This window comes from Cnephaeus nilssonii (genome assembly GCF_951640355.1).
Source record: "Cnephaeus nilssonii genome assembly, chromosome: 9".
Taxonomy (NCBI): Eukaryota; Metazoa; Chordata; class Mammalia; order Chiroptera; family Vespertilionidae; genus Cnephaeus; species Cnephaeus nilssonii.
Window position 1 is genome coordinate 92,343,861 of NC_137080.1, and position 24,732 is coordinate 92,368,592.

General features: G+C 51.4%; 1 protein-coding gene across 6 annotated transcripts in view; it reads right to left on the reverse strand.

The window, feature by feature from the left end:
• The window catches only part of ANKS1A (ankyrin repeat and sterile alpha motif domain containing 1A), a 174,603-nt gene that overhangs the window by 69,904 nt on the left and 79,967 nt on the right, over positions 1 to 24,732 (reverse strand). For all 6 annotated transcript variants that reach the window (XM_079779998.1, XM_079779995.1, XM_079779994.1 and 3 more), the window contains 7 exons: positions 22,165 to 22,461; positions 21,345 to 21,420; positions 20,965 to 21,066; positions 20,753 to 20,854; positions 18,672 to 18,868; positions 14,327 to 14,419; positions 8,459 to 8,582 (listed from right to left, as the gene is read on the reverse strand). In XM_079779998.1, the coding sequence (XP_079636124.1) occupies positions 8,459 to 8,582; positions 14,327 to 14,419; positions 18,672 to 18,868; positions 20,753 to 20,854; positions 20,965 to 21,066; positions 21,345 to 21,420; positions 22,165 to 22,461 (991 nt within the window). The remainder of the gene's footprint in view (positions 1 to 8,458; positions 8,583 to 14,326; positions 14,420 to 18,671; positions 18,869 to 20,752; positions 20,855 to 20,964; positions 21,067 to 21,344; positions 21,421 to 22,164; positions 22,462 to 24,732) is intronic.

Genomic DNA, 24,732 nt, shown 5'->3' on the forward strand with positions numbered 1-24,732 from the left:
ATCCAACTTCCTTACCCACTCCCTGTCAAAACGTGGGGATAATTTCATCTCTTCCCACCTGCCTCAGGGAAGCATTTCCCTGTCTGGGATTTACTAATGGCCTCCTAATCGCCTAACCCTTTTTCTAAACGTCACCTGTCCAGCCTTTCCTGCATCATCGGCACTGTTAACTGCTTGCCCCTTCTTCCTTGGTTATGGGATTTTTTAGATTGGTTCACAGCCACCTCAAATGAAGACTACATTTCCCATCTTCGCTGTAGCCAAGTGTAGCCCCAGGACCAAGTTCTGGCCAATCTATATATATAAAACCCTAATATGCAAATAGACCGAATGGTGGAACAACTGAACAACCGAACAACCAGTCGCTATGATGTGCGCTGACCACCAGGGGGCACACGGGGAACATGGTGGGCATCGGCAGCAGGCAGCAGAGCGCAGAGCATGGCGGGCATCGGCCGCGGTGGGATGGCTGAGCAGGTGAGTGGGGGCGCCAGACCAAGGTGGGGTGCTGGTTGCTGTCATCGGGGCGAGCCTCTGGTGGTTACTGAAAATTCTTTGCTCCCGTGCGCTGTGGTCCCACCGGGCGCTCGCACCGACTGCCAGCACCCGGCGCTGGCACCAAACGCCCCTCAGGGCTTCTCCACCTCCCCCTGCTCCTGAGGGGCGATCGGGGCCAACAGCCACCTCTCGCACCTGCTGCCGGTGCCGGCGCCGCTGCTCGCACCCACTGTTGGCGCTGGCCCCACTTGCACCTGCAGCTGGCACTGGAGCTACCGCTCGCACCTACTACAGGCACCCGGCACCGGCCCTGACTGCTCGACGCTGTCAGTGGTGCAAGTGGCGGCTGCCAGCACCCATCGCCCCTCAGGGCTTCTCCACCTCCCCCTGCTCCTGAGGGGCGATCAGGGCAGCAGCCACCGATCGCACCTGCTTACGGTGCCGGCCCCACTCACACCTGCTGCTGGCACCGGCCCCAATCGCTCTGCACCATCGGCGTGTGGGAATGGCAGCAGTGGGAGCAGGGCTGCTGGCAGATAGGGAACTGGGGGCCAAGGCAGGAGGGGCTGGGCAGGGGCATGGAGAACGGCGTGTGCCCACCACAGCCTCGCAGCCCACAGTTCCTTTCAAGGTGCACGAATTTGTGCACTGGGCCCCCAGTAGGTTATAAGTGAAAGTGGTCCGTGCAACTTTTGAGAACGGTCTTCAACAACGTGCCCTCTTCTCCCCCTGCTTCCTTCCTGTGCTGACAGCTTGAGTAGTCATCTTGAATCAGGAGATGGCAGAAGGAAGCTGGGTTCTTGATCTTCACGAACTAGCCCTGACTCTTTACCTCTGGGCTTTGATCTTGTTTAAGCCCGTTATTTGGTTTCTATCACATCCAGCCTTGGCTTCAAAGACACTGCCTTATTCTGGTTACTGTTTCTTCCCCTTGTGCCTCTAACTAGATCTGTTCTTGACTTCTTCAATCTCTCTGGTCTTCTCCTCTCCAAGTGATTATCCTTTATGTTAACTATCACCTCAACTTGATGACTCATGAATCTGTTTTTCTCTTTACAGCTCTCTTGAATATTGTACCCATATTTCTAATTGTTTACGGAGTATCTTTACCAGGATGGTCTCCTGGAACCTTAAACACCTAAAACTTATATTCAAAATTGAACTTAACATCTTTCCTCAAACATGTCCTTCCGTCCATCCCCTATTTCTATGAGCCGCACAGTGCTGTCCCCATGAACCAGGCTCAAAACCTCAGAATCATCCTCAAGACCCTAATTTGGGTTCTAGTTTCCTATAAAGGAAACTAGAACCCAAATTAGGGGGCAGTAGTAGGAAGGGATAGGACGGGGGGCATGGGTGGCAGAGATATTGCGAAGGATCTTACAAGGAAACGTGGAAGAAGGAGGAGGAGAGTTTCCTTTAAGAGATGCCTTGAAGACTCCCGACTTCAGGTTATTCCTGCCTGCAATCTCCCACCTACAATCTAAGATTCCACAATTACTCATACTTAAAGAATGGCTTCTTCCCTGTCACCTTATGCAAAAGTTTCCACAACACGGCACTGTCTCTGGAATAAAGGCTGACATCAGAGATCCAATACTCCAGGACCAGTTCTTCGTTCCAGCCAAGCTGATTGTTACCGTTTTCCAAACATGTGCTCTATCATCTGCCATCATCTTACTGCTGTTTATGCCACTCCCTCCGCCTGGAATGCACTCTTCTTCCTCCTTACTTCCGCCTATCAAGTAGAACTCTCGATTTTGGGGTTCAGCTCAAACACCACCTCTCTTATAAAGCCATTTCTGATCTCTTACACAGACACAATTTATCCCTCTTTTGAACTCTAAGATTACTTTAGACCACTTAAACATATTCTGCCTTTTATGATTATTTTACATATGTCTCATGTATCCATATGTAAATCAATGGCTGTCATGCCCAGCCGGCATGGCTCAGTGGTTGAGCGACAACCTATAAACCAGAAGGTCACAGTTCGATTCCTGGTCAGGACACATGCCTGAGTTGGGGGCTCGATTCCCAGTGTGGGGAGTGCAGGAGGCAGCCAATCAATGATTCCCTCTCATCATTGATGTTTCTAGCTCTCTCTCCCCCTCCCTTCCTCTCTGAAATCAATAAAAATATATTTAAAAATTTAATAAATGGCTGTCGATACATTTGGTGGAGGAAAATACCTATGTGTAGTTCACAGGCTTGGGCTCGTTTGATAAAGGAAAGAAAGGTGAACAACTCCAGTTCAGAAGTATGAACTGAAAGAGCAAGTGTTGCAGTGGGGCTTCTGGCAGGAGCTGCTCTCATGCAGGAAGGTGAGAGGAGGAGCTGCTGGAAGTCAGGCTTCACTGTGAAACTACCATTTACACTTTTTGCCTTTTGGCAAAGCACCCACACTTACTCCCTGGAAACTACTAGGAAAAGCTAGACTGGACTCCGAGGTAAAGATGGTGGACTGAGCACAGGCATCTATTTCCTCTTCCTCCTGCAGTCTGATGGAAGCACGCCGAGAACCCCAAGCTGGCCAAGGGAAACGCCAGGACTTACACCGTACAACCGGCAGCACTCGGGATGTGGGAGTAGAGGAAGAAGCTAAAGTAAGTTTTCTTCCCCTTCCCTCCTGAGGATAAAGGTCTCGATCCTCGTACACAAACTTCACACAGCCCTAAAGGCACAGCTCTCAGGAGTACTGCCTTAATTAATTGCACCTAAAGCGCCTCCGCCGTGTAGCTGCGTGCCAATGAGCCCACGCGTGTGGCCGTCTTCCGGTGACCACCCGTCACGGTGCTGAGCTAAGGGGACCTAGTGCTGCCGACAAGCACAGAGAGCGACTTCCAGGCTCCCGGCCACTTTCCCTCTTGCTGTCACACCTGCCCACTGTCTCTCTGGGCAGCAGTGTGGCCAGCATGTCCAGCTGCAAAGAGTTAAACACTGAAGAGAAATAAGTGACGAGGCTACAGGAAACAGGAAGCACTGCTCTCCGTTATGCTCGCCCTGAACAATGGTTCAGAAGACTTCCCCCACATCTGAAGCACTTTAACAGCAGAGGAATAACCAGCTGGATGAAACTACCACAAACCAGCTGGCCCAGTGCCTGTCTGGGGGATGAGTTTTCTGCTCCTTGGATCCCGATGGAGCTTTCTACTTGTCGGTTTTGTCACACCTACAGACACCGATGGCGCGTCTGGGCGGGGAAGTTCTCACTGTGGAGGACTGTCCTGCACCGTGTAAGACGCTGAGCATTCCTGGTCGCCAGCAACGAAATGCCAGTGGGACCCACCTCAGCCAGCCACTGCGGTGCCCACTCTCCCCCAGCATCCACCCCAGGGGGATGGCAGCAGCAGTAACTAACCACGTAACATTTATTTCTATCAATTCCCTCATTATTTTTATTATTTGTGTGTTGGAAAAGTACTTTAATGATTTACTGTGTAGTTTTTAACTATATGAAGGCTTCTGCACACTCTTACATCAGTGTAAAACATTTACACAGTATTACTTTTTACAATGTCTGAATTGTGCTTATATATTCTTTATATTATTCTAATGTGTTGTTTTATTTCTCTTTACTTGATCAGAACTGTCAGATATCTTTTAAACTACAAACAAGTTTTCATTGTAATGACCAAGCCTATTGCTTTGTTTTCTTTTTTCACTTCATTAGCTCTGCCTTTATTTTTTCTTTATTTAACTGAAGTGTAATGTGCATACCATAAAGTATGTGAAGTAAATGACCTGCTTCATCTTTATTAATTACTCTCTGCTACTTTCTCTTGGTTGTTTTAGTCTTTCTCATTTTTTAACAAATAAATTTAAGGGTATAAACTTTCCTCTGAGTATCACTTTGGCAAAATATTATCAGTATTTATATGAAGTGTTTCCACCAGCAATTTCTAAGTAGTAAAATTGAGAGAGAAAATTGGCAACTCGCAGACCAAATATATAACACTAATCGACAAGATGCTCAATTTCACTAATTATGCAAATACCAATTTCAAAAGACACTCCTTGCTTACCATGGTGAAAAACATTAGAGGGATAACGTGCCGGTGAAGGCGGGGAAGAGTGAGCTCACTCACCACTGAAGGAATTAATTTAGCTCCACCAATAAGACCCAGACATGCACCTACACTGGCTGACTAATCTCCTTTCTATCAGTCTTTTAAGAAACACTCTTACAAGCATGTAAGAATATGTGTATGGACTGTCCACAGCAGCATAATTTATCACAGAGAAATCCTGGAGGCAACTGAAACATCCATCGTGGCGAATGGGAAAATGAGTCATGGGGTATTTAACCGTTAAAAAAGAATAAGGTAGATTTTTAAGACAAAATTGTACCCATAATCTATAAACAAGGTAAAAAAAAAAAGACAAAATTGTACCCATAATCTATAAACAAGGTAAAAAAAAAGTTTGCAAAATATGATCCCCATTTTAGGTCGGAAACATATAAAACGATCTCACACAGTTGCTTTTGTATAAAAACAGCCAACGGCCCGGAGTGCACACCACACTTCCCCACCGTGGTCGCCTCTGGCAACTGTGAGCAGCAGAGAGGCGAGGAGAATCTGAACATTTTATTTGTATTCACTGCTGTATTTTTTCACATTTTTTCCAGTGTGCTAATACAAATGTAATTTTAAAAAATCTCACATCCCACCCCTCACACTGTAGTTTCTTGGAAGTCTGAAAGCTCTGGTAGTCTCATTAACGTGACCTTTCGGAAACTGGTCTTTTAATTCATAAAAGCTGCCTAAGGTCCTGACGTTAGTGGAAAATGATTTGCCTCACTGTGACCATCCCTAGTGGGCATTCCTTCCAGGCTACTGAGAAACTGGTAGAGTCCGTTTTCATATTCAGTGCTGGATCCCAGCAGCTAGCCTGGGGGCAGGCACACCCCTCGCTGTGGCTCAGTTAACCCTGCTCCCCGGGCCTCCCACTCCCGACAGCAGCCCCGCACCGCAGTGCTGGAAGCGGCCCACGCACAGGAGGACTAGATGCGAGGCTGCAGTTCTCCTTGGCGGTGAGTTCCCGCCTTAATCCGAGGCCTCTCCTTCTGGGGAAAGCAAACCCCACCCAGGGCACCTGGCAGCCAAGCAGACTGGCCCCCTCTTTAAAGTTCACCGACTTTCCCTTTTAATTCCTTCCAAAGGTTGAGCCCACTACCTTGTCAGAGTTCTAGACCAAGCCTTTGGAAGAGAGAAAGAACTGCCCTGGCCGATGTTGCCCAGTGGTTAGACTAAAGGGCCTCAGTTCAATTCCTGATCAAGGGCACATACCTGGCTGTGGCCCTGCCCCCAGTAGGCAACCAATCACTGTGTCTCACTCACCTCTCTCTCTCTCTCTCTCTCTCTCTCTCTCTCTCTCTCTCTCTCTCTCTGAAAAAGCAATGGAAAAAATATCCTCTGGTGAGATTTAACAAAAAAAAGAAAGGGAGAGAGAGAAAGAATTGGAATCCTCCCCCTTCATGATGCTAATGATTCTTCCCCCACCGAGAACTATTTTCAAACACAGCATTCCATTAATTACTTGTTCTCTAAGGGTTAATTTCCGTATGGATTTATTATTAAACAACCAGAGAAGGCATTGGTGCTCGACTCCACTCTCTAAATGTTTTAATTACAAATCTACCACATGCCCGGAAGACTCAATACATTAAGATATCAATTCTCCCCTAAGTGCTATATAGATTCAACACAATCTCAATAAAAATTCCAGCAGGACTCTGTAGAAATCAACAGGCTGATTCTAAATTTTTGAATGGAAAGCTAAAGGAACTAGAATAGCTTAAATAATTCTGAGAAAGAGTAACAAAGTGGCAAAGGTATTCCATGGAGAAAGGAGAGTCTTTTCAACAAATCTGGGCAAACAATGGGACGTCATATGAACAACCTATGCTCTTCAAAAGACACTGATCAGGAAATAAAAAGATAAATCACAGACCAGGGGAAAATCATAGAACTGACAAAGAACTTTTGTCCAAAAAATGTATAAAGAACACTAACAACTTAATAACGAAAAAAACAAACAAACATTTTTTTAAATGCACAAAAGATTTGAACACTTTTTTAGATATAAGGATGGTAAATAATTACATTGATACTCAAAATCATTAGTCTTTAGGGAAACACAAATTAAATCCACAATGAAATACCAAAAAAGCTTTTAACCTGACAATATTAAGCACTGGGGAGGATATGTAACATCTACTTGGTGGGAATGCAAAATGGTACAATCTCCCTGGAAAATGATTTGGCAATTTCTTATAAACGTAAACATATATTTACCAAGGACCCAGCCATCCCAACCCTAGTGTTTATCCAAGAGAAATAAAACCTATGTTAACACAGAAATCTGTATGTAAATATTCATAATAGCTTTCTTTGTTATTTCCCCAAACTGTAACTGAAGCAAATGTCCTTCACCTAGAAAATGGGTAAACTGTGGTACAAAGGACTACTACTCAGCAATGAAAAGGCACAAATACGGATATATGCAACAACGTGGATGAATCGCTATGAATCCTGCTAACTGAAAGGGCCAGACTCAAAGGATACATACAGTGCGATTCCATTTATGTGACATTCTAGAAAAGGCAAAATTATGAGGACAGGCATCAGAGTGGGGACTGCCAGGCACCAGGGAAGGGTGCAGGCGTGACTGTGAAGGGACACATGTTTTTGCTGTGATGAAACTGTTCTATATCTTGGTTATGGTAGCAGTTACATGACTATATCTGTCAAAACTTACAGAACTACCCACAAAAGGATGAATTTTACTATGTCTAAAAGATAATCTTTTTTTAAAAAAGCTCCAAATGGAAACCAAAAAACAAAGCAAAATTAAAAACCCCACAGAGTTTCTGCAAGCCAGAGAAAAACCTTTTAAACAGGATCTTTATTTTATTTTTTAATATATTTTTATTGAAATCAGAGAGGAAGGGAGAAGGAGAGATAGAAACATCAATGATGAGAGAATCATTGATTGGCTGCCTCCTGCACGCCCCCTACTGGGGATCGAGCCCTGCAACCAGGGCATGTGCCCTGACCAGGAATTGAACCCAGGACCCTTCAGTCCCCAGGCCAATGCTCTATCCACTGAGCCAAACTGACTAGGGCTAAACAGGACCTTTAAAATTAAGATCCACAATGTCACCCACATAGGCACATGTTCTCTTTGCCTCCCCCACTTCCTGACAAGCCTAGCAAAGGGAACTTCTAAAGAAACCTCGAAGCCCCCCCTCTTACCTGAACCAGGGGCTGTCCTAGGATTGGAAGGAGACACAAATGCTACCCCATGATGGGCCTCTCCCTGCAAGCGGCAGAGAGCGGGGGAGAGGCCGCCGAGTTCCTGCTGCCTGCGCTGCGGGGAAGTGCCCTGCCCTTCCTGCTCCTCCTGGAGGCGGTCACGGGCTGCCCGGCGGGGCGCACTCACCTCTGTCACCGTGACTGTCCGAGGCCTGGCTGGATCCAGGCCCGCAGCACTCCCTCCCGCAGAGGAAGCTGAATTTGCAGCGGCAATGAAAGTAGGCCAAGGCGACAGAGCACTCCAGTTACCTGGTGGCAGCCAATCACGGCCCCCCCAGGAGTGCCTCACTCTGAGGTCAGGACTCAAAGCGGCGTCTGTGCCATCAGCCTGAACCCAAAGGGACTGACTTGTTGGACTTGTTTTTCCACAGCATTAACTTGAGGGTTTATGACTTGAGACCCCAAATCAATCCCTGCCACAAGGCGGCGGGCAGCCTGTCCCGTCCACACCTGGCCCCACCTAACCCTTCCCTTGCTTCGTGCGCAGAGGGGTGACAAGCAGACTCCCACCCCTGCACTGACAAGGGAAGGCTCACACCCCAACCCAGGCTGCAGGAAACAGCATCACCTCCTTCCACCCAGGGCACAAGCTGTACAAATCCCTTTAGCGTTGTTTCTGCTGGGGGGGGGGGGGGGTGTACCTTTTGTTTTTCCGTCCACTGCTGGCAGCTTCTTCGTTTCCGCCGTTAGCAGCAGCTCATACGGATGCTCCTCCTCCTCCTCCCTGGCTGTGCTCTCCTGAGCCCGGGCTCGCACGGCCAAGACCTAAGAGAGGAAACACCCAGACTTTTCATGCCAGTGGCTACAGCCCCAGCAGGTTATGCTGAACAAATCTGAGATTACTGGTTCCTTTTTCACCTGAGAGGAGAGGAGGGGAAGAGAAGGTCAAGGATTCAAGCGTCCCATGGGTCGCTGCTCTTGTGGATATGCACCGGGACCTCACATGGCAATGGAACTTTGATTAAAACACTCTCCTTTGCTTACCACATTTTATCTTTCAAAAAACCATAAATAAAATCCAAGACGGCCCTCCCCCATTTCCACTGTGATCTGCACGATCGCTTTTCTTGGCTACTTCCCAGCGGAACACGAAGGCCTTCTTTCTCCGGATCTCTGCTAACAGGCACAGGGACCACCTGAGGCTGGAGTCCCTCCCACCTTCTCCAGCAGGACTGACATTCACAGGGACAAAGTGCTCTGTGAGTCCTCTATTTCTGCAGCCTTTCTTCACGGGTCCTCAAAGCCAGCTTCCACCACATTTATAATACTAGAGGCCTGGTGCACGAAATTTGTGCATGTGGGAGGGGTCCTTCAGCCCGGCCTGCACACTCTCCAATATGGGACCCCTCGGGGGATGCCCAACTGCTGGTTTAGGCCCTGTGGGATCAGGCTTAAAATGGCAGTCAGACATCCCTCTCACAGTCCGGGACCGCTGGAATTCATTTAAAATATCACATATATATATATATCATATCCTATATAATAAAAGGGTAATGTGCAAATCAACCAAACAGTGGAATGACTGGTCACTATGATGTGCACTGACCTCCAGGGGGCAGACGCTCAATGCAGGAGCTGCCCCCTGGTGGTCAGTGTGCTCCTATAGGGGGCGCACCGCTCAGCCAGAAGCTGGCTCAAGGCTGGCAAGCGCCTCCACAGCAGCGCTAAGATGTTCAACTCCCCGGTGGGCCTAAGCTGTCAGTGGACATCCCCTTAGGGCTCCTGGACTGCGAGGGCGGCACACACATACTAGAGGCCCAGTGCACGAGATTCGGCCTGCACCCTCAGCCCGGCCTGCACCCTCTCGCAAAGTGTCCCCTGGGAGTTCGACCAGGAGACCGGGCATTCGATCAGTCTGGATCGCCCCCCAAATGCCCTCCCCTGCCGTGAAGCACCTCCTCCACCAGGCTCCGCCTCCACTGTGCACATGGCCATCTTGTGACGGTCATCTTGTGATGTTAGGGCATGATGCGTGAGGGCATGACAACCACCTAGGCTATTATTAGTATAGACTAGAGACCCAGTGCACAAAATTCATGCACAGGTAGGGTCCCCAGGCCTGGCCAATCAGGGCCTTCTAGCTGCCAGCCGGGGCCTTCCTTCATTCCACGCCGCCCCCTGGTGGTCAGCGCACATCATAGTGAGCGATTGAACACCCGGTCTCCCGGTCGAACTCGCGAGGGGACACTCTGCATATTAGCCTTTTATATACATAGAAGATATTTTAAATTAATTCCAGCCATCTTTGTTCAGGTAATAGTCGAGTGGCGAGGCAGTAGTGGTTCAGTGGGGAAAAGGCAGCTCTGTCCGCTGAGAAAGCCCTGGTCCAGGCAGCCACGGGTCTGATGCAGGAACTGGACCAGAGCTGTTCCTGCACTGCCGACTGGCTCTCTCAGCCGCGGGCCGGGGGCCACAGCCGTGGGGCCAGAGCAGCGAAGCTCGATCGGAGCCAGAAACACCAGGATTAGCGCTACGGCCGCCCCAGGGAGAGAAGGAGACCCTGGCTTCAGAGCGTAATTCTGGCTCATCTGTCCTAAGAATCCAACAGTTTCACAGGCAAATTACGAATGATCGATCGTACACTAGCTCTCAGGAGAGCAAACCAAAGCACAGTCTCCGGTTGAGCAGCCTCTCCAGGACAAGCGCACACTGTGAACGAGGGGAGAGGAGGGCTCCCCGTCCACCGTACAAACAGTGGCTCCTCACGAACGGGGTTCTCTGACCACACAGAACCCTCCTTCACTGCCATGCGGCACAGCTCACCAATCCGACCTTGCGTGTGATTGATCTCGGTTTTGCACAGCTCACCGGGTTCCGCCTAAGGAGACGGCAAAGATCAGAGAAATGAGAGCCGGCCCAGGGTGGTAACAAGGCCGCCTCTGGAGAGCCACAGAGAGCTCCTGTCCAAGGCTGTGGGAGGCACAGCAGGAGCCTCCGCTTACCAAAGCCGCCTGGAAGCCAGAAGCTGTTTCATTACAATGAGCCATTTGCCTGTTACTTATTTCTCTGCCTCTTCCCAGGAACACAATTAAGGGAACAAAGAGGGGCCATTAAGCAGTTCATTCAATGTCAACTTAATACCACAGGCTGTGCAGACAGGAACCTGGGGCCTGAGGTGTACACCCGGGCTCTCAGCCCCGCAGGGCGGCAGAGGCTGGACACTGACTCTGAGTGTCCTGCAGGGCGGCGGCTCTCACGCACCCCGGCCTGCCCTTGAGAAGGACCCGCCCTGGTCGTCACAGCTAGAGAGCACCTGGTCCAGCTCTTTCATTCTGCAGATGCCGAAATCCAGTTCCCAGAGAGGCCTAGGGACTTGCCCGGGGTTCCACAGAGAGCTCCCCGCAGAGCCAGGCCATAGAACCCACCCCTCTGACTCTGGACCAAGCTGGCCGCACTTTTCCCGGGAGGTCTGATGTCTCCGTCCAGTTTGGAACGCATCCCCCTCAGATGTCTGAGAGCCCCCACTCATCCCAGACAACTGGAAGGGTGAGACTTTTGCTTTGTCCTGGCCCCTGCCAGCTCGGGGCCTAACACCTCACAAGAAAGCAATAAGCTGCTTCCCAGCATCCACTCAGGAAGCCCTGTGTCCCAGCGAGTATGGCAGTAACTGATTTCCACGGAAAGGATTCTGCTCTTGACTAAATTACTACTTAATCTTTCCCCCTTCTTCCAGGGCTGGCAATAAACCTAAGCCAAAAAACCACACAACCGCACCCGTTCTCTGCTCTACAGAAAGCAACATCCCTGCTGCAGGGAAATGCTACTACCACCAAACTGGCCAACGGGACAGCCAGCTGGGGTGCGGGCAGCTTTCCGGGAAGAGACACCATAACAGCTGCCACTTCCATGACGTTCAGCACATCTGAGCCCAGAGACGGGCACGGTCGGCCCGGTGCAGCTGGCAGCCCACCTGGTGGGCAGACACATCTATGCGGTGTGCGCGCACAGGTGCCTGTGCTTAAAGGACCAGTGCTCTGACGAGCTCTCCCGGAGCCAGGTATGCTCAGTGTCCCTTAAAGGCTTCCATGGGTCACCTGACAATGACAAGCCAGGACACAAACATCGGGAAAGACTGCTGGCCAAATACAAAAGTCTAAACTTGGATGAAGTCACTGCCTCCTAGGAGATGAAGTTTAGGGTAGTAAAAATTTGAGTATAAAAACAGCCCTGGCTGGTTTGGCTCAGTGGATAATGTGTCAGCCGGCAGACCGAAGGGTCCCGGGTTCAATTCCAGTCAAGGGCGTGTACCTCGGTTGCAGGTTCCTCCCCGGCCTGGGCCCTGATCGGGGCACATCCAGGAGGCAACTAATCGATGTACTATTCTCACATCAATATTTCTCTCTGTCTTTCCCTTTCTCTTCCACTATCTCTAATATATTTTTATTGATTTCAGAGAGGAAAGGAGAGGGAGAGAAAGCTAGAAACATCAATGATGAGAATCACTGATTGGCTGCCTCCTGCACGCCCCACTGAGGATCGAGCCCACAACCCGGGCATGTGCCCTGACCAGAAACTGAACCGTGACCTCCCGGTTCATAGGTAAACGCTCAACCACTGAGCCATGCCAGCTGGGCTCTCTGCCACTCTCTCTAAAAATCAATGGAAAAATATCAAGTGAGGATAGAAAAAAAAAAAAAGATTTAATAAATAAGTAAATAAAAACGGTGAAGACTAAAGTAAAACAAACAAAAAAGTCCACTTTTGGAGAAGACTATCCATTGTGATTACAGCCAACAGGAGCTGCCTTAACCACTAAAAGGCCCGTGACCCAGACACATCACCTCTATATTCACACACTTGCCCATCACTGGGCAAGCCAGGCCGGGCCCTCACGGCCTTCCGGGACGGACCCTGGTGGTCCAACTGACCCAGCATTCCAGGCTACCCTGAGCAAGTCCTAGGAGACATATCTCCGGAGTCTCCAATCCAGGGGAGCAGCGTGGAGGTTTCTCCCCACCTCTTGGCACTGTGTTAGTGCCAAAGTGTCTGCTCTAGAAAGTCAGGAGAATAGAATGTCCTGATTATGCGACACTTTAAGAGCCTCGCCTTATCCTTGCGCCTTAGGAATTTTAATTCAAGTCCTTGTTACAGAGCCCCACCCCCAGCCGAATATGCTCCAGATCACCAGGCGTCTCCTGTAGAGAAGGAGCAATGAGGCAAACCTCTACATAAAAGCACGCAGGACTAGCTGCACGTACTCATGTCTGCTCCCGGGTGTGATCACCCCAGAGGCTGTCACTGTAGAGACCCCTTAGATGAGACATGGTAATTAGCATTTTGTAATTAAGGGATAGAAAGAAGGACAGAATTTGTACGTAGCATAGCAATCATCTCTTATCTCCAACACTGACTCACATTCTTAAAAGGGCTTCCTTGCATTTATACGTTTTGTTAAACTAAAGCCATCCTTCTGGTTCTATACATTCATGTTAAACAAAAGAACCCATTTTTCTGGATGGTCCATGGCAATACTGTGAAAAAAATTAACTCCTACTTCTAGGGAGTTTATATTAGCTAAAATTTAAAATAAAGAAAGCCAGGGCTTTGAATGAGCTACAAAATAAACTCCTGATATTATGTAATATTTTAAATAAAAACTCAATAAACACTCTCTAAATGGTAGGAAGAGTTAAAGGAACATTTTGAAGATGAAAGATAAAGGAAAATATGATCATAAACCTAAGTGAGAAGATTGAACTGTTTGCCCCATGAAAACATTTTTTTTTCAAGTGATTATTCTTGCCCAGCCAGCGTGGCTCAGTGGTTGAGCGTCAACCTATGAACCAGGGGGTCATGGTTCGATTCCTGGTCAAGGCACATGCCCAGGTTGCGGGCTCGATCCCCAGTGTGGGGCGTGCAGGAGGCAGCTGATCAATGATTCTTTCTCATCATTGATGCTTTTATTTCTCTCTTCTCTCCTTCTCCCATCCCCTCTGACATCAATAAAAATATGTATTTTTAAAACTGACTATTCACCTTCTTTGGATGCCCCCCACCACCACCCCGCCAATTTCTCTCCTAACGGAATCTTCGTCACATTCTGCCACAATGGGCCTGGTGCAGACTCTTCACGTGAAATGAAGAGGAAAAATGCAAAAACAGAAGTAAGCCGTTTGGGACAAACCATCAAAGCCTACTCATGTGACACAGTCCAGGGAGCAGTGAGCAGGGGTACTCTAGATTTCATGTCAAAGGACAACACAGGTGCAAAAGCCAAAAGCGCGACTGGTCAGCCCACCGGAGCCAGGAGATAATGTGCGGCTCGGCTCGGCTCGGCTCGGGCGGGCTGGAGCAGTGGCTGGCCTGTCTGCTAGGGGGCGGCATTAAAATTCTTTGCTTAGTACTTCTGAGTGAGTTTGAAAGGGCTTGTTCCACATTACCGATATACACAATTCAAGTTTACTAATCCAAAGAGGTGAGAAGAAACGAGAAAGCACAGTCATTAAGCACACACGGATGCCCTTTCCAACAATCGTACTTCAGTGATGGGAGTACGCCTAACCCTGTACCTCAGAAGCCGGCGGGGGGAAATGCTTCTTGTCCGTGGGGTCTTCCTCCTCGTCGTCCGGCGGGGGCTTTGCTGGAGGCGGTGGCCGTTCCCTCTGCAGACAAGAGAAGAAGTCTCTCACTGTCTCTTTTTTTAAGTCTCTAACTTTTTGGTTTACTCTTAGCTTAGCCCTTGGAAATGAAAATGACTCTGGTCAGGCACTTCCCTGCGAGACCAAAGTCAAGGTCTAGAACCTGCACACCAACACACTTCAGTTCTCACGCTCTTTGCTTTTTGATGTTTATACCGGAGATTATAAACACCTCTTTCCTATCCTGACCACAGTGAGATATAGCAGCACTAAAACCCAGACCTGCCTGTCGGAACACGTCCGTCATGAGCCTGAGGCGTGAAACTCGAGGAAAATCCGCGCCGGCCTCCAGTGAAAGGAGGAGACAGCAAGTCCCAAAACTCACCTGTCAAGGAGCTCTGACAGCCAGTCACTAGGAAGCAATGAGGACAGGGACCACAGACAAGTGTCCATTCCTGCTCACGCTCCCACACCATCGTGTTCCGTATCATTAGCATATGAAAACCCTATCTCATCTCAGCCCGCTCAAAAATAATCTTTCTCAGTCCTCTGCCCTAGAGCGGGGTTGGCAAACCTTTTCTTAAAGGGCCATAGGGTAAATATTTTAGGCTTTGCAGTCAGCTCTGCCGCTGTGGTACCAAGTGTTCCATTAAACTGTATTCACCATCAGAGGCAGCTGTCTGTGGCCCTGGCGTGCCAGCCCTGCCCTGGAGCAAGACATTCACTGGAGAGGGACCAGTGGTCTCACGGCAGACAACGTCAGGAACACAGAGCGGTCTTCGGTGAAAGGACGCTGAAGCGCAGCTTGCCAGTCCCCGCAGTCCTTTCAGCACCCTTCCTATTCCTAAGCTTGCTGATCAGTCCCATGGGGAGGGCAGTGCGAGCCGGAACGGGAGTTGGCTTGCAGGCGGGTTCCCTGTGCTGCTACAACAGGAGCATTTAATGTCAGGGCGGAGGGGAGGCTGAGCCTGTGGGCCTCGGAGAGACCTGGGGGAAAGATGGTTCTCCCATTTTAGGAGCTGCCATCTCCAGACTGGCATCTGGCACCCATGATCTCTCCACTGAAACGTGCCTGACCACTCGGTACGACCCCTCCACAACTCAGCCATCCCACAGTCCTGGGACCAGCTGAGGCCGGTGGCAACAACTCCAACACAGGTTCACACATTCAAGCAGTTCAGATGAGGTTTCCACTAAGCCCCATTCCCCACCCTTCTTTGCTCCAGAGGTGCCACCTGGGAAGGCGGGGACAGGAAAAGCAGCAAGCCCCTAACCCACGCCATTGCCAACCTTGGAACACAAACAGCCAAGGAAACACACAAAGAAACACAACGAAGGCCCCAGGGCTATGCTTCCTGACGGAGACGAGAAGGAGGTGAGCACCAGGGACACTGGCAGAAAGGGAAGCATGATCCTTTCTCTAACGTCAGAGCGTGGCCCCGGGCCTGGAAGGACAGAGCTGACCTATACACGCCATCCCTGGTGCTCACACGGCACAGATCATCGGGTGCCACAGTTAATTACCAAGAGCCAGGGAGGTAGCACATCCACAACATACTCCAATGAAAACGGCAGCGCACAGCACCCCAAATGCATCCGTTTCTACTTAGAAGGACCCCAGGAGGCTGGGTTTCTAGAGGAAGATGGAACAAAGAGACTCAGTCAGTGGCCAAGCCCCACAGGAACTTGGCTATTTAAAGCTTCCCTCAGGAACCCCGTGCTCTTCTTGCAAAGCCTCCAGCTCCCTCTAATGGGCATCACCTGTAAGTACCACTGAAAGCAAGCCTTCCTCCACAGGTGGATCTGCTTAATTCTTTGGCCCTAACAGTGAAAGAAGTGGAAAAGACCAGTTCTGTCCACAGAGCCACTATGCTCCTGTGCTGCGTCCACCCCTCACACGTTTACCACAGTCCTGGATCACACCCTCGCTGGTGGGCTACGACAAGACTGGCTGGCCTTTCCAAGCTTCAAATGGAAATGCGGGGTCTGTTCCAGGGCAGGGCAAGGAACCGAACTCAAAAGAACACCAAGCAAGACCAGGCCACCCCCTGGGCACTCCCCGAAGCCCAAGCATCCCCTAGGGCCTAGCAGCACCACCTACAATACCACCTAGCAGCACCACCTAGCAGCATCCCCTAGCAGCACCACCTAGCAGCATCCCCTAGCAGCACCACCTAGCAGCATCCCCTAGCAGCACCACCTAGCAGCATCCCCTAGCAGCACCGCCTAGCAGCACCACCTAGCAGCATCCCCTAGCAGCACCACCTAGCAGCACCACCTGGCAGCACCACCTAGCAGCACCACCTAGCAGCATCCCCTAGCAGCACCACCTAGCAGCACCACCTGGCAGCACCACCTAGCAGCACCACCTAGCAGCATCCCCTAGCAGCACCACCTAGCAGCACCACCTAGCAGCATCCCCTAGCAGCACCACCTGGCAGCACCACCTAGCAGCACCACCTAGCAGCATCCCCTAGCAGCACCGCCTAGCAGCACCACCTAGCAGCATCCCCTAGCAGCACCACCTAGCAGCATCCCCTAGCAGCACCACCTAGCAGCACCACCTAGCAGCATCCCCTAGCAGCACCACCTAGCAGCACCACCTGGCAGCACCACCTAGCAGCACCACCTAGCAGCATCCCCTAGCAGCACCACCTAGCAGCACCACCTAGCAGCACCACCTGGCAACACCACCTGGCAGCATCCCCTAGTAGCACCACCTAGCAGCATCCCCTAGCAGCACCACCTAGCAGCACCACCTAGCAGCACCACCTAGCAGCACCACCTGGCAACACCACCTGGCAGCATCCCCTAGTAGCACCACCTAGCAGCATCCCCTAGCAGCACCACCTAGCAGCACCACCTAGCAGCACCACCTAGCAGCACCACCTAGCAGCATCCCCTAGCAGCACCACCTAGCAGCACCACCTAGCAGCACCACCGAGCAGCATCCCCTAGCAGCACCACCTAGCAGCATCCCCTAGCAGCACCACCTAGCAGCATCCCCTAGCAGCACCACCTAGCAGCACCGCCTAGCAGCATCCCCTAGCACAGTGATGGGCAACCTTTTGAGCTTGGTGTGTTAAACTTTGCCAAAAAAACTGAGCATAACTCGGGTAGTGTGTCACTTTGAGGAAAAAACATTATTTCGCAAATGTTTCATCCTCAGGAGCAGCAAGTGTTTCATCTTCAGTGCTGACACGCGTGTCATAGGTTCGCCATCACTGCCCTAGCAGCATCCCCTAGCAGCATCACCTAGCAACACTACCTAGCAGCACCACCTACAATATCACCTAGCAGCATCCCCTAGCAGCAGCACCTACATTATCACCTAGCACCACCAACAGTATCACCTAGCAGCATCACCTAGCAGCACCACCTAGCAGCATCCCCTAGCAGCAGCACCTAGCAGCCAAAGGCCATCCAAATGGTCATCAGCAGATCCAGACCAAAGGGAAAGCCAGCCACTGCAACAGGAAGAAAAAATACACACGTGGCCATATGCCCTGAGGTGGGATTATACCGGGATCCTGTTAGCGGAATGGCCAGTTTAGTCAACGCCCAGGGCTCAAAACTCCAGATTACTGTGTCAGCAATGCAGGAAGGTCAGTGGGACCACTGAGTCTGGCTCAGGCTCTCAGTAACACCCCAGGGAGAAGATGGGGTAAGACGGCTAGAGAACAACGTCTGAGGCCAGAGCAGAGGCGAGCACCAGACAAAGACGCAGTGAGACAGGAAGGTGGGCCTGAGGGAAAGTCAGGGCTGTCCTCAATGGCTAGAGCGGTGACAACCGGGAAAACAGAAATGCCTCGCACTATACACACGATGTCTGGCTGAGCCTGGCTTCAGCCCTCTGACACAGAAATCCACAGGGGGCGCCTTTGAGGTCAAGTGAAGGGGGGCGTGAGCTCAGGGTGGACAGGGACTCGCTGCAGCGAGCTCTTCTGCTGGAACTGCTCTCCAGAGAGCAAACAGGCTCATGGCAAGGACCCCAAACACAGGGCAGCATTAAGACTAAATACACATACAATGCTTTAAGCTGCTCTAAGGCCAAAAAGTAGTAAAAAGATGCAAATGGGTTATACTGAAATTGGAAAAACCAGAATTCTACCTCCACGAGGCCTAAGGTTTAAGCACACTGAGCGAGATGGAGCCGCAGCAGAGCCCAGGAGGCCTCCGTGCGAGCTGGCACGAGGGTACAGCTCTCTCTGCCCCCAGCACCCCAGCGAGCCCAGGGGACGACAGAGCCCAGGCTGCGGAGGCCCCGGCCACGTACAGGCCTCACTCCAGCAGCCTTCACTCCCGCGGCCTCGGCCTCCTTGTTCCCGGAGTCCCGGTCGGACGACCGCCCACTGGCCGTGCTGTCCAACGAGTGGCAGGAGACGGCGTTGTACAGCGCCTCGTAGGGGCCTTCCTCTTCCGTGCTCGTGTCAAAACCGATGATCAGCTCAGTCACCGCTTTCTCCACGTCACCTGAAGGGGAGGTCAGAGGGAGGGGGTCAACGGAGAGCAGTCTCCCAGTCCCAAGCTCTGCGACAGCCCACAGCCTGTTCGGTGCCAGACGACGAACGCAGATCCCGAGCAGGACCACGAGGCGGGGCTGCTCCGTGAGTGGAACAAACAGGCCTCACTGCTCTCTACACCCGAGAAGTGGGCAGCGTTCCCTCTAATTCAATATGGACAACTCTTGATATTGCTCAGGGGTATCTCCCAAGATCTTCACAAGTTCCCCGACATCTCGACACCAGAGTAACATAACCCTAAACCAGAAAATGCAGCCAAGTATAGCGAAAGAAAGGGAAGTGAGCCCTGAAATTCTTACTAAGAAGCTCATGTGCTCCAGGAGGACGGCGGCCCTGTCTGAGCTGGCGGCGCCGTGCCCCTGTGAGCCTCCCTCGGGGTAACTCCGAGCCTCGGGGGCCCAGATCCAAATCTGTGACCCACGCTTATAGACCAGGGATCTCTGGGTTGCTTGCAAAGTCAAAACTGTAAGTGTAGCCATAGCCAGTTTGGCTCAGTGGATAGAGCGTCGGCCTACGGTCCAAAGGGTCCCGGGTTCAATTTGGTCAAAGGTTCATACCACAGTTGCAGGTTCCTCCCCAGCCCAGGCCCAGGCCCACGCTCTGGTCGGGGGTCATGCAGGAGGCAACCAATCAATGTGTTTCTCTCACATCAATATTTCTCTCTGTCTTTCCCTCTCCCATTCTCTCTAAAAAAATCAATGGAAAAATATCCTTAGGTGAGGAAAAAAAGAAAGAAGGAAGGAAGGAGGGAAGGAAGGAAGGAAGGAAGGAAGGAAGGAAGGAAGGAAGGAAGGAAGGAAGGAAGGAAGGAAGGAAGGAAAGAAGGAAAGAAGGAAGGAAAGAAGCTTCATATAATATAAAGAAAACAAAACTGTAAGTGTAAAACCACTGAATGCTAAGAGCTGAGGGAACTCCTAACCCCATTGCTAGTAGATTATGAGGTCAGAAAAACAATGTGACACGGCTGGCATGGCTCAGTGGTTGAGACTTGACCTATGAACCAGGAGGTCAGGGTTCGATTCCTGATCAGAGCATATGCCCAGGTTTTGGTCTTGGTCCTCAGTGTGGGGCGTGCAGGAGGCAGCCAATCAATGATTCTCTCTCAGCATTGACGTTTCTCTCTCTCTCTCTCTCTCTCTCTCTCTCTCTCTCTCTCCCCCTCTCCTTTCCTCTCTGAAATCAATAAAAATATATTAAAATTTTTAAAAAGTAAAAAAGTGTGACAGGGAGAAGGGCACGGCCTCGGCAGTGAAGCCAGACTGAGCGCCGTCGGCCGCGTCTCTGCTCCTGAAGCCCCGCCTGTGCTGCCCGGCTGTCCTGCTCCTCCAGCCTCTCTACTGCCGTTTGCGTCTGGGCCAGTGTCGCTCCGTGTTTTGTGTTTCTCATGCATCACGCCGAGGGCCCCAAAGGCGGCCCAATACACCTGAGAAGGGGGATCCTGGCAGTAACGGAGCACCCAGACGACGTATTACCCAAATCTGCATGCACACAGCTACCAACCGCATGCCGCTCCGTACACACTGACCACGCTCAAGAGCCAACTGTGCTCGACACTAGGAAAAGGTTTCACTGAGATCTGAATTCATCCTGGGAGTGTCCTGCCTACTACACATCTCAGATCTCACGGAGCCAGCTGTGAACGCGGAGAATGAACTGAAGTAGGCAAGAAGGGTCTGCTGCCCAAGGGCTACGCTGTGTCCAGTACAGCTTCACACAGTGAATGCACACTAAGTCCTCCTAACTCCTGAAATTATTACTTAAGTTAAGATTTTCCCTTCTGCTGAAGAATGTCCAACTCCTCAATGGGCACCCCTCCACAGAAGAGCCGCCTTACCCTGAGACTTCTGGGATATGGAGTCCACATTGGAGATGAGAGGTGGCTGGGGTGTGGGAGTTTTCTCTACCTCTTTTACACTTCTTTTTCCAGTCATGTGATCTACATGGAAAGATAAAAAACAAAAACAAAAGCTGCACCAAATACAAATGCCATGGTCTGGTCAACGTGCCGCGTGTCCTTGTGTCCCCAGCAGGGAGGTGGACGGATACCTTCAATGAGCGCTGCTATCTGCTGGCTCTTCTGAGAAGGCAGTTCCCGGACAGTGTCCAGGGCGGTCAGTCCTCGGTGATCTTTTATGTTGACATCAATTCCTAGAAAGGCACACCAGGTGGACCAGCGGAGTGAGCATTTGCAAGTCAGCCTCCAAGAGGGTCCAATTCCAGGACACCTAACGCTCCCAGCCGCACACCCTACGTTTTCCATCCAAAGCCATTTACTCCAGCTATTCACGAACAATCTGCACACTTGCAATCAACCAGTGGAGACATACATACAATGGGTTCAAGTGCAGCCAGCAAGTCCCCTCCAGGGAGGCCGGGGAAAGCAGCCCGGCCCTGCATGCGTGCGGACCATGCGCTGCCGACCTCACCTGCGGCCAGCAGGATGTGCACCACATCGGTCTTGCCAAACAAAGCGGCCTCATGCAAAGCACTGCCCTTCTCCGTCTGGAAAGCAAACGAGAGCGCAGAGCGGGTGTCGTCAGAACAGCGGCCGCCCCGGTTTGGCGTGGCCACACACAACAAATGGGACAGAGACAGAGACAAGAAGGGACGGGAAAATAAAATAAACCACGCCAAGTCCTCGGTCATTATCTTTCCCATTTTTCTTGTCTGGATTCCAAAACCACGAGCGTGGCCTGGGCCTCGGGGGTTTGCCGTGCCACCAGCAGGCCACACCCGGCTGACGGTGGAGCCACCTCTGGGTGAGACTCCTCAAAACTCCACCTTCCTGGGTGGACGGAGTCATAAGGAAAACGCCAGGGGAAAACACTCCTTCAAGTGAGGTCTGCTCAGTGCGAAGCCTGAGGGACCGTCATTCCCGGACAGAGCCAGCGAGCCAGCAAGGGAAAGGCTGTCTCCTGTCGGCAAAGCCCAGCCGAGGGGCCTGGAGGGCCGACGTGCAGTGAGACTCGGGTGGAGGAAGATAATGAAACGTTTCTAATCTCGAGAGCTCATCCATGACCACTTCTTTTCAGGGCATAATGACTACATATTACCCCTGGAAAGAAACAAAAAGGAACAGCCTCACTCGGGGAGCTTATTGGCCTCGAAAGCCTCCCAGGACAATGAGCCAACAAATGGAAGCGTCTGACACGTGGTGCGAACGTGCTAAGAGACAGCCCAGCAGCACGGCACTGTGCCTTTCCGAGACGAGGAAGCCCCGGAGCCGGGAGGTCCTCGGGCCGCTACCTGGTAGTTGCTGTCCATGCCCGCGTCCAGGAGCACCTGCACCACGGCCCGGTGGCCGTTCCTGGCCGCCAGGTGCAGGGGGGTGTGCTTCTTAGTGTTGCAGCTCAGGAGGTTGGGGTGCGCGTTGAGGAGCATCTTCACCACCTCCAGCCGCCCGTAGAGCGCAGCCAGGTCCAGGGGGGTCTCGAACTTGTTGTTGCGCATCGTGGGGTCTGTGAGCTCCTCCAGGAGGACCTTGACAACCTCCGTGTGGCCGTACTGCGCTGCGCAATGCAGGGCCGTCTCGTTGTCATTGTTCTAAAGAGTTAACAAGCAGATCACATCAGAAAGGTGACCGGCAGAGGGGCCTGCGACTGGGACAATCACCCATAAAACCACTGAAATTTAAATGAGAAAAATAGCAGCAATACGTGGGGACTCAGAGCCCAGAGATACTCCCCAGGGAACAAGGCCGACTGCTCCCATAGCCACCTCTGCCCCAGCTACTGCAGCGGGGAGCGGCCACCTCTGTGTGGGGGCGGGGCTCCCGGCCCGGGAGTGACCGGGACTGTGGCAGGCCGTGGGAGAAGCCCTGGCACAGACGAATGCCAATAATATTACTGCCACTGACTCACTTTAAACTTCAACTGGTTTTACAATTTATATTTACCCAACCCTGTGGTTCTGATTCTGGATTTGCTGACCATCCACACTTCACACACACATTTTGAAGAGTGTGTCATGTGCTCAGCTTCTTGCATGCAAATAAGTCAGCCGACAAGGAAAGCAACAGAGCAGAACACCAAAACCGCTCTGGCGATACCAGCCAGCAGCCGTCTGCAGGGCAGCGGGGCACTGGAGGTCAGTCACAGAGGAGCAGGGTCCACAGCGCGGGGAGGCGTGTCTATGTGACAGATTCCATCCGACACCAGAATGCTGCGTGAAAGGTGCAAAATATTCCAAATTGTGACCATCCATTCAAATGGACACCCTGGCCCTGGAAGCCAATGTGCTTCAAACTAAAGGTAGAACCCGGGATAAAATAGAAGTTTGTGCTTCTCAACCATCAGAAGCAAACTATTAACTATTCCAGTGATGCTCTTGCTTTTATTACAACTGACAATGTACAATTAGAGCAAGAATGAAGTGATCTCCATGCCCTTCCTTTGTAGAAGCACTGATGAAGGTACTTCCCCCACGAGATTTTGAGATTCCTGAATTCACCCGGAAGCTTCTTTAGGGAAACAAAGCTTACGAGGGGTTTGTCCATCAAGTCAATATTATGCACCTTTCAGTGGTCGAGAGACAAAAAGTAAATGATTCCACAACTGCTTTAAGTCAATTAATGAGGGGAAAGTAACAGACTAAGAAGTCACCCGAACATGCAAGCAATTCGTCTGCTTTTGGTCTGGTATTTGACTGCATCATTTTTTCCAGCTGCACCACGTGTACCAGAAAGATCCAGAGCTGTGGGGAGCAAGGCCCCAAGAGGCCAGAAAGAGCAGAGAAACTTAAAAATGAAACAAGGACAGAAAGGGCGGAAGCAGGAGCCACATGCCAGATAAGTGCGCACAGATAAACGGAGGACAGGCACTGAGCTCTAAGGGGTTCGGGAGAGCGCCAGCTGAGGCGTGCGGCCCTCGCTGGCCACAGACACAGCCAGTCAGCAGTGGCCTCCCCCAGGGCAACTCCATGTCCCCTACATGTCTGAAGGGAAGGGGAAACACGGGGCAGGGAGCAAATCCTTGGGTTCCCTGAGCCACACCAACCACTGAGGACACGCATTTGGAACGTGCAATGCTATGAAGCTATGGCGTGAGCTGCCCGAGCAAACCTGGAGCTGCCACTGCACCTTCTCATGATGAGAAGACGGCCACATCCCCAAGACCCACAGCGCTTCCTGCCGCGCGACCCTGCGGGAGGGCTGTCAGGGCTACGTCGCAAGGTCGGCGTGACAGCAAGCGCCCAGGAAGCCAGCTCGTGCCTGTGAAAACGCCAGTCCAGAAGGCCTTGTTGACTGCGAAGCAGATACTGTTGTCTCTTCTATATCCAAGCTGGCTCCCAACAACCAGAATAATCTGTCCTTGATTTTGTAAAACGTATGCCAACTGTGAAACTCTACACCACCCAGCAGGAAATCAGTCTTCCCTGTTGGTTTTGTTTCGTTTTTGCCAGAAAGAAGGCAGCTGCCACAAAGCTGCCTTGCTAAAAGGGTGATCGCTACCAGGCAAAGTTCCTGCGTGCTGCAGCGCCTGACCACGTCTCCGCAGCACGTCACGCTCAGGTGCAGCCGGACGCATCTCATTGTGCTGCAGCCTGGCCAGACACGGTCGGTGACAACGACAGCCTTAAGTTTATGTCTGTGGTGAGCACATCTCGCGCCTACTGACCACGGGCACCACCGTGAGCTCCTGTTCCCGGTGAGCCTGACAGCCGGCAGGGCAGGAGGGCGCTAAGTGCTGATCCCTCAGGAAGGAGAGGGCTCCAAGGAGCACAGGCTTCTCACCGCCTGGAACCTTCTCTCCCACACCTTCCAAATTGCAGCACAGAGTCTCCTAAATCATTTTACTATGAATCTGGACTGAGGAA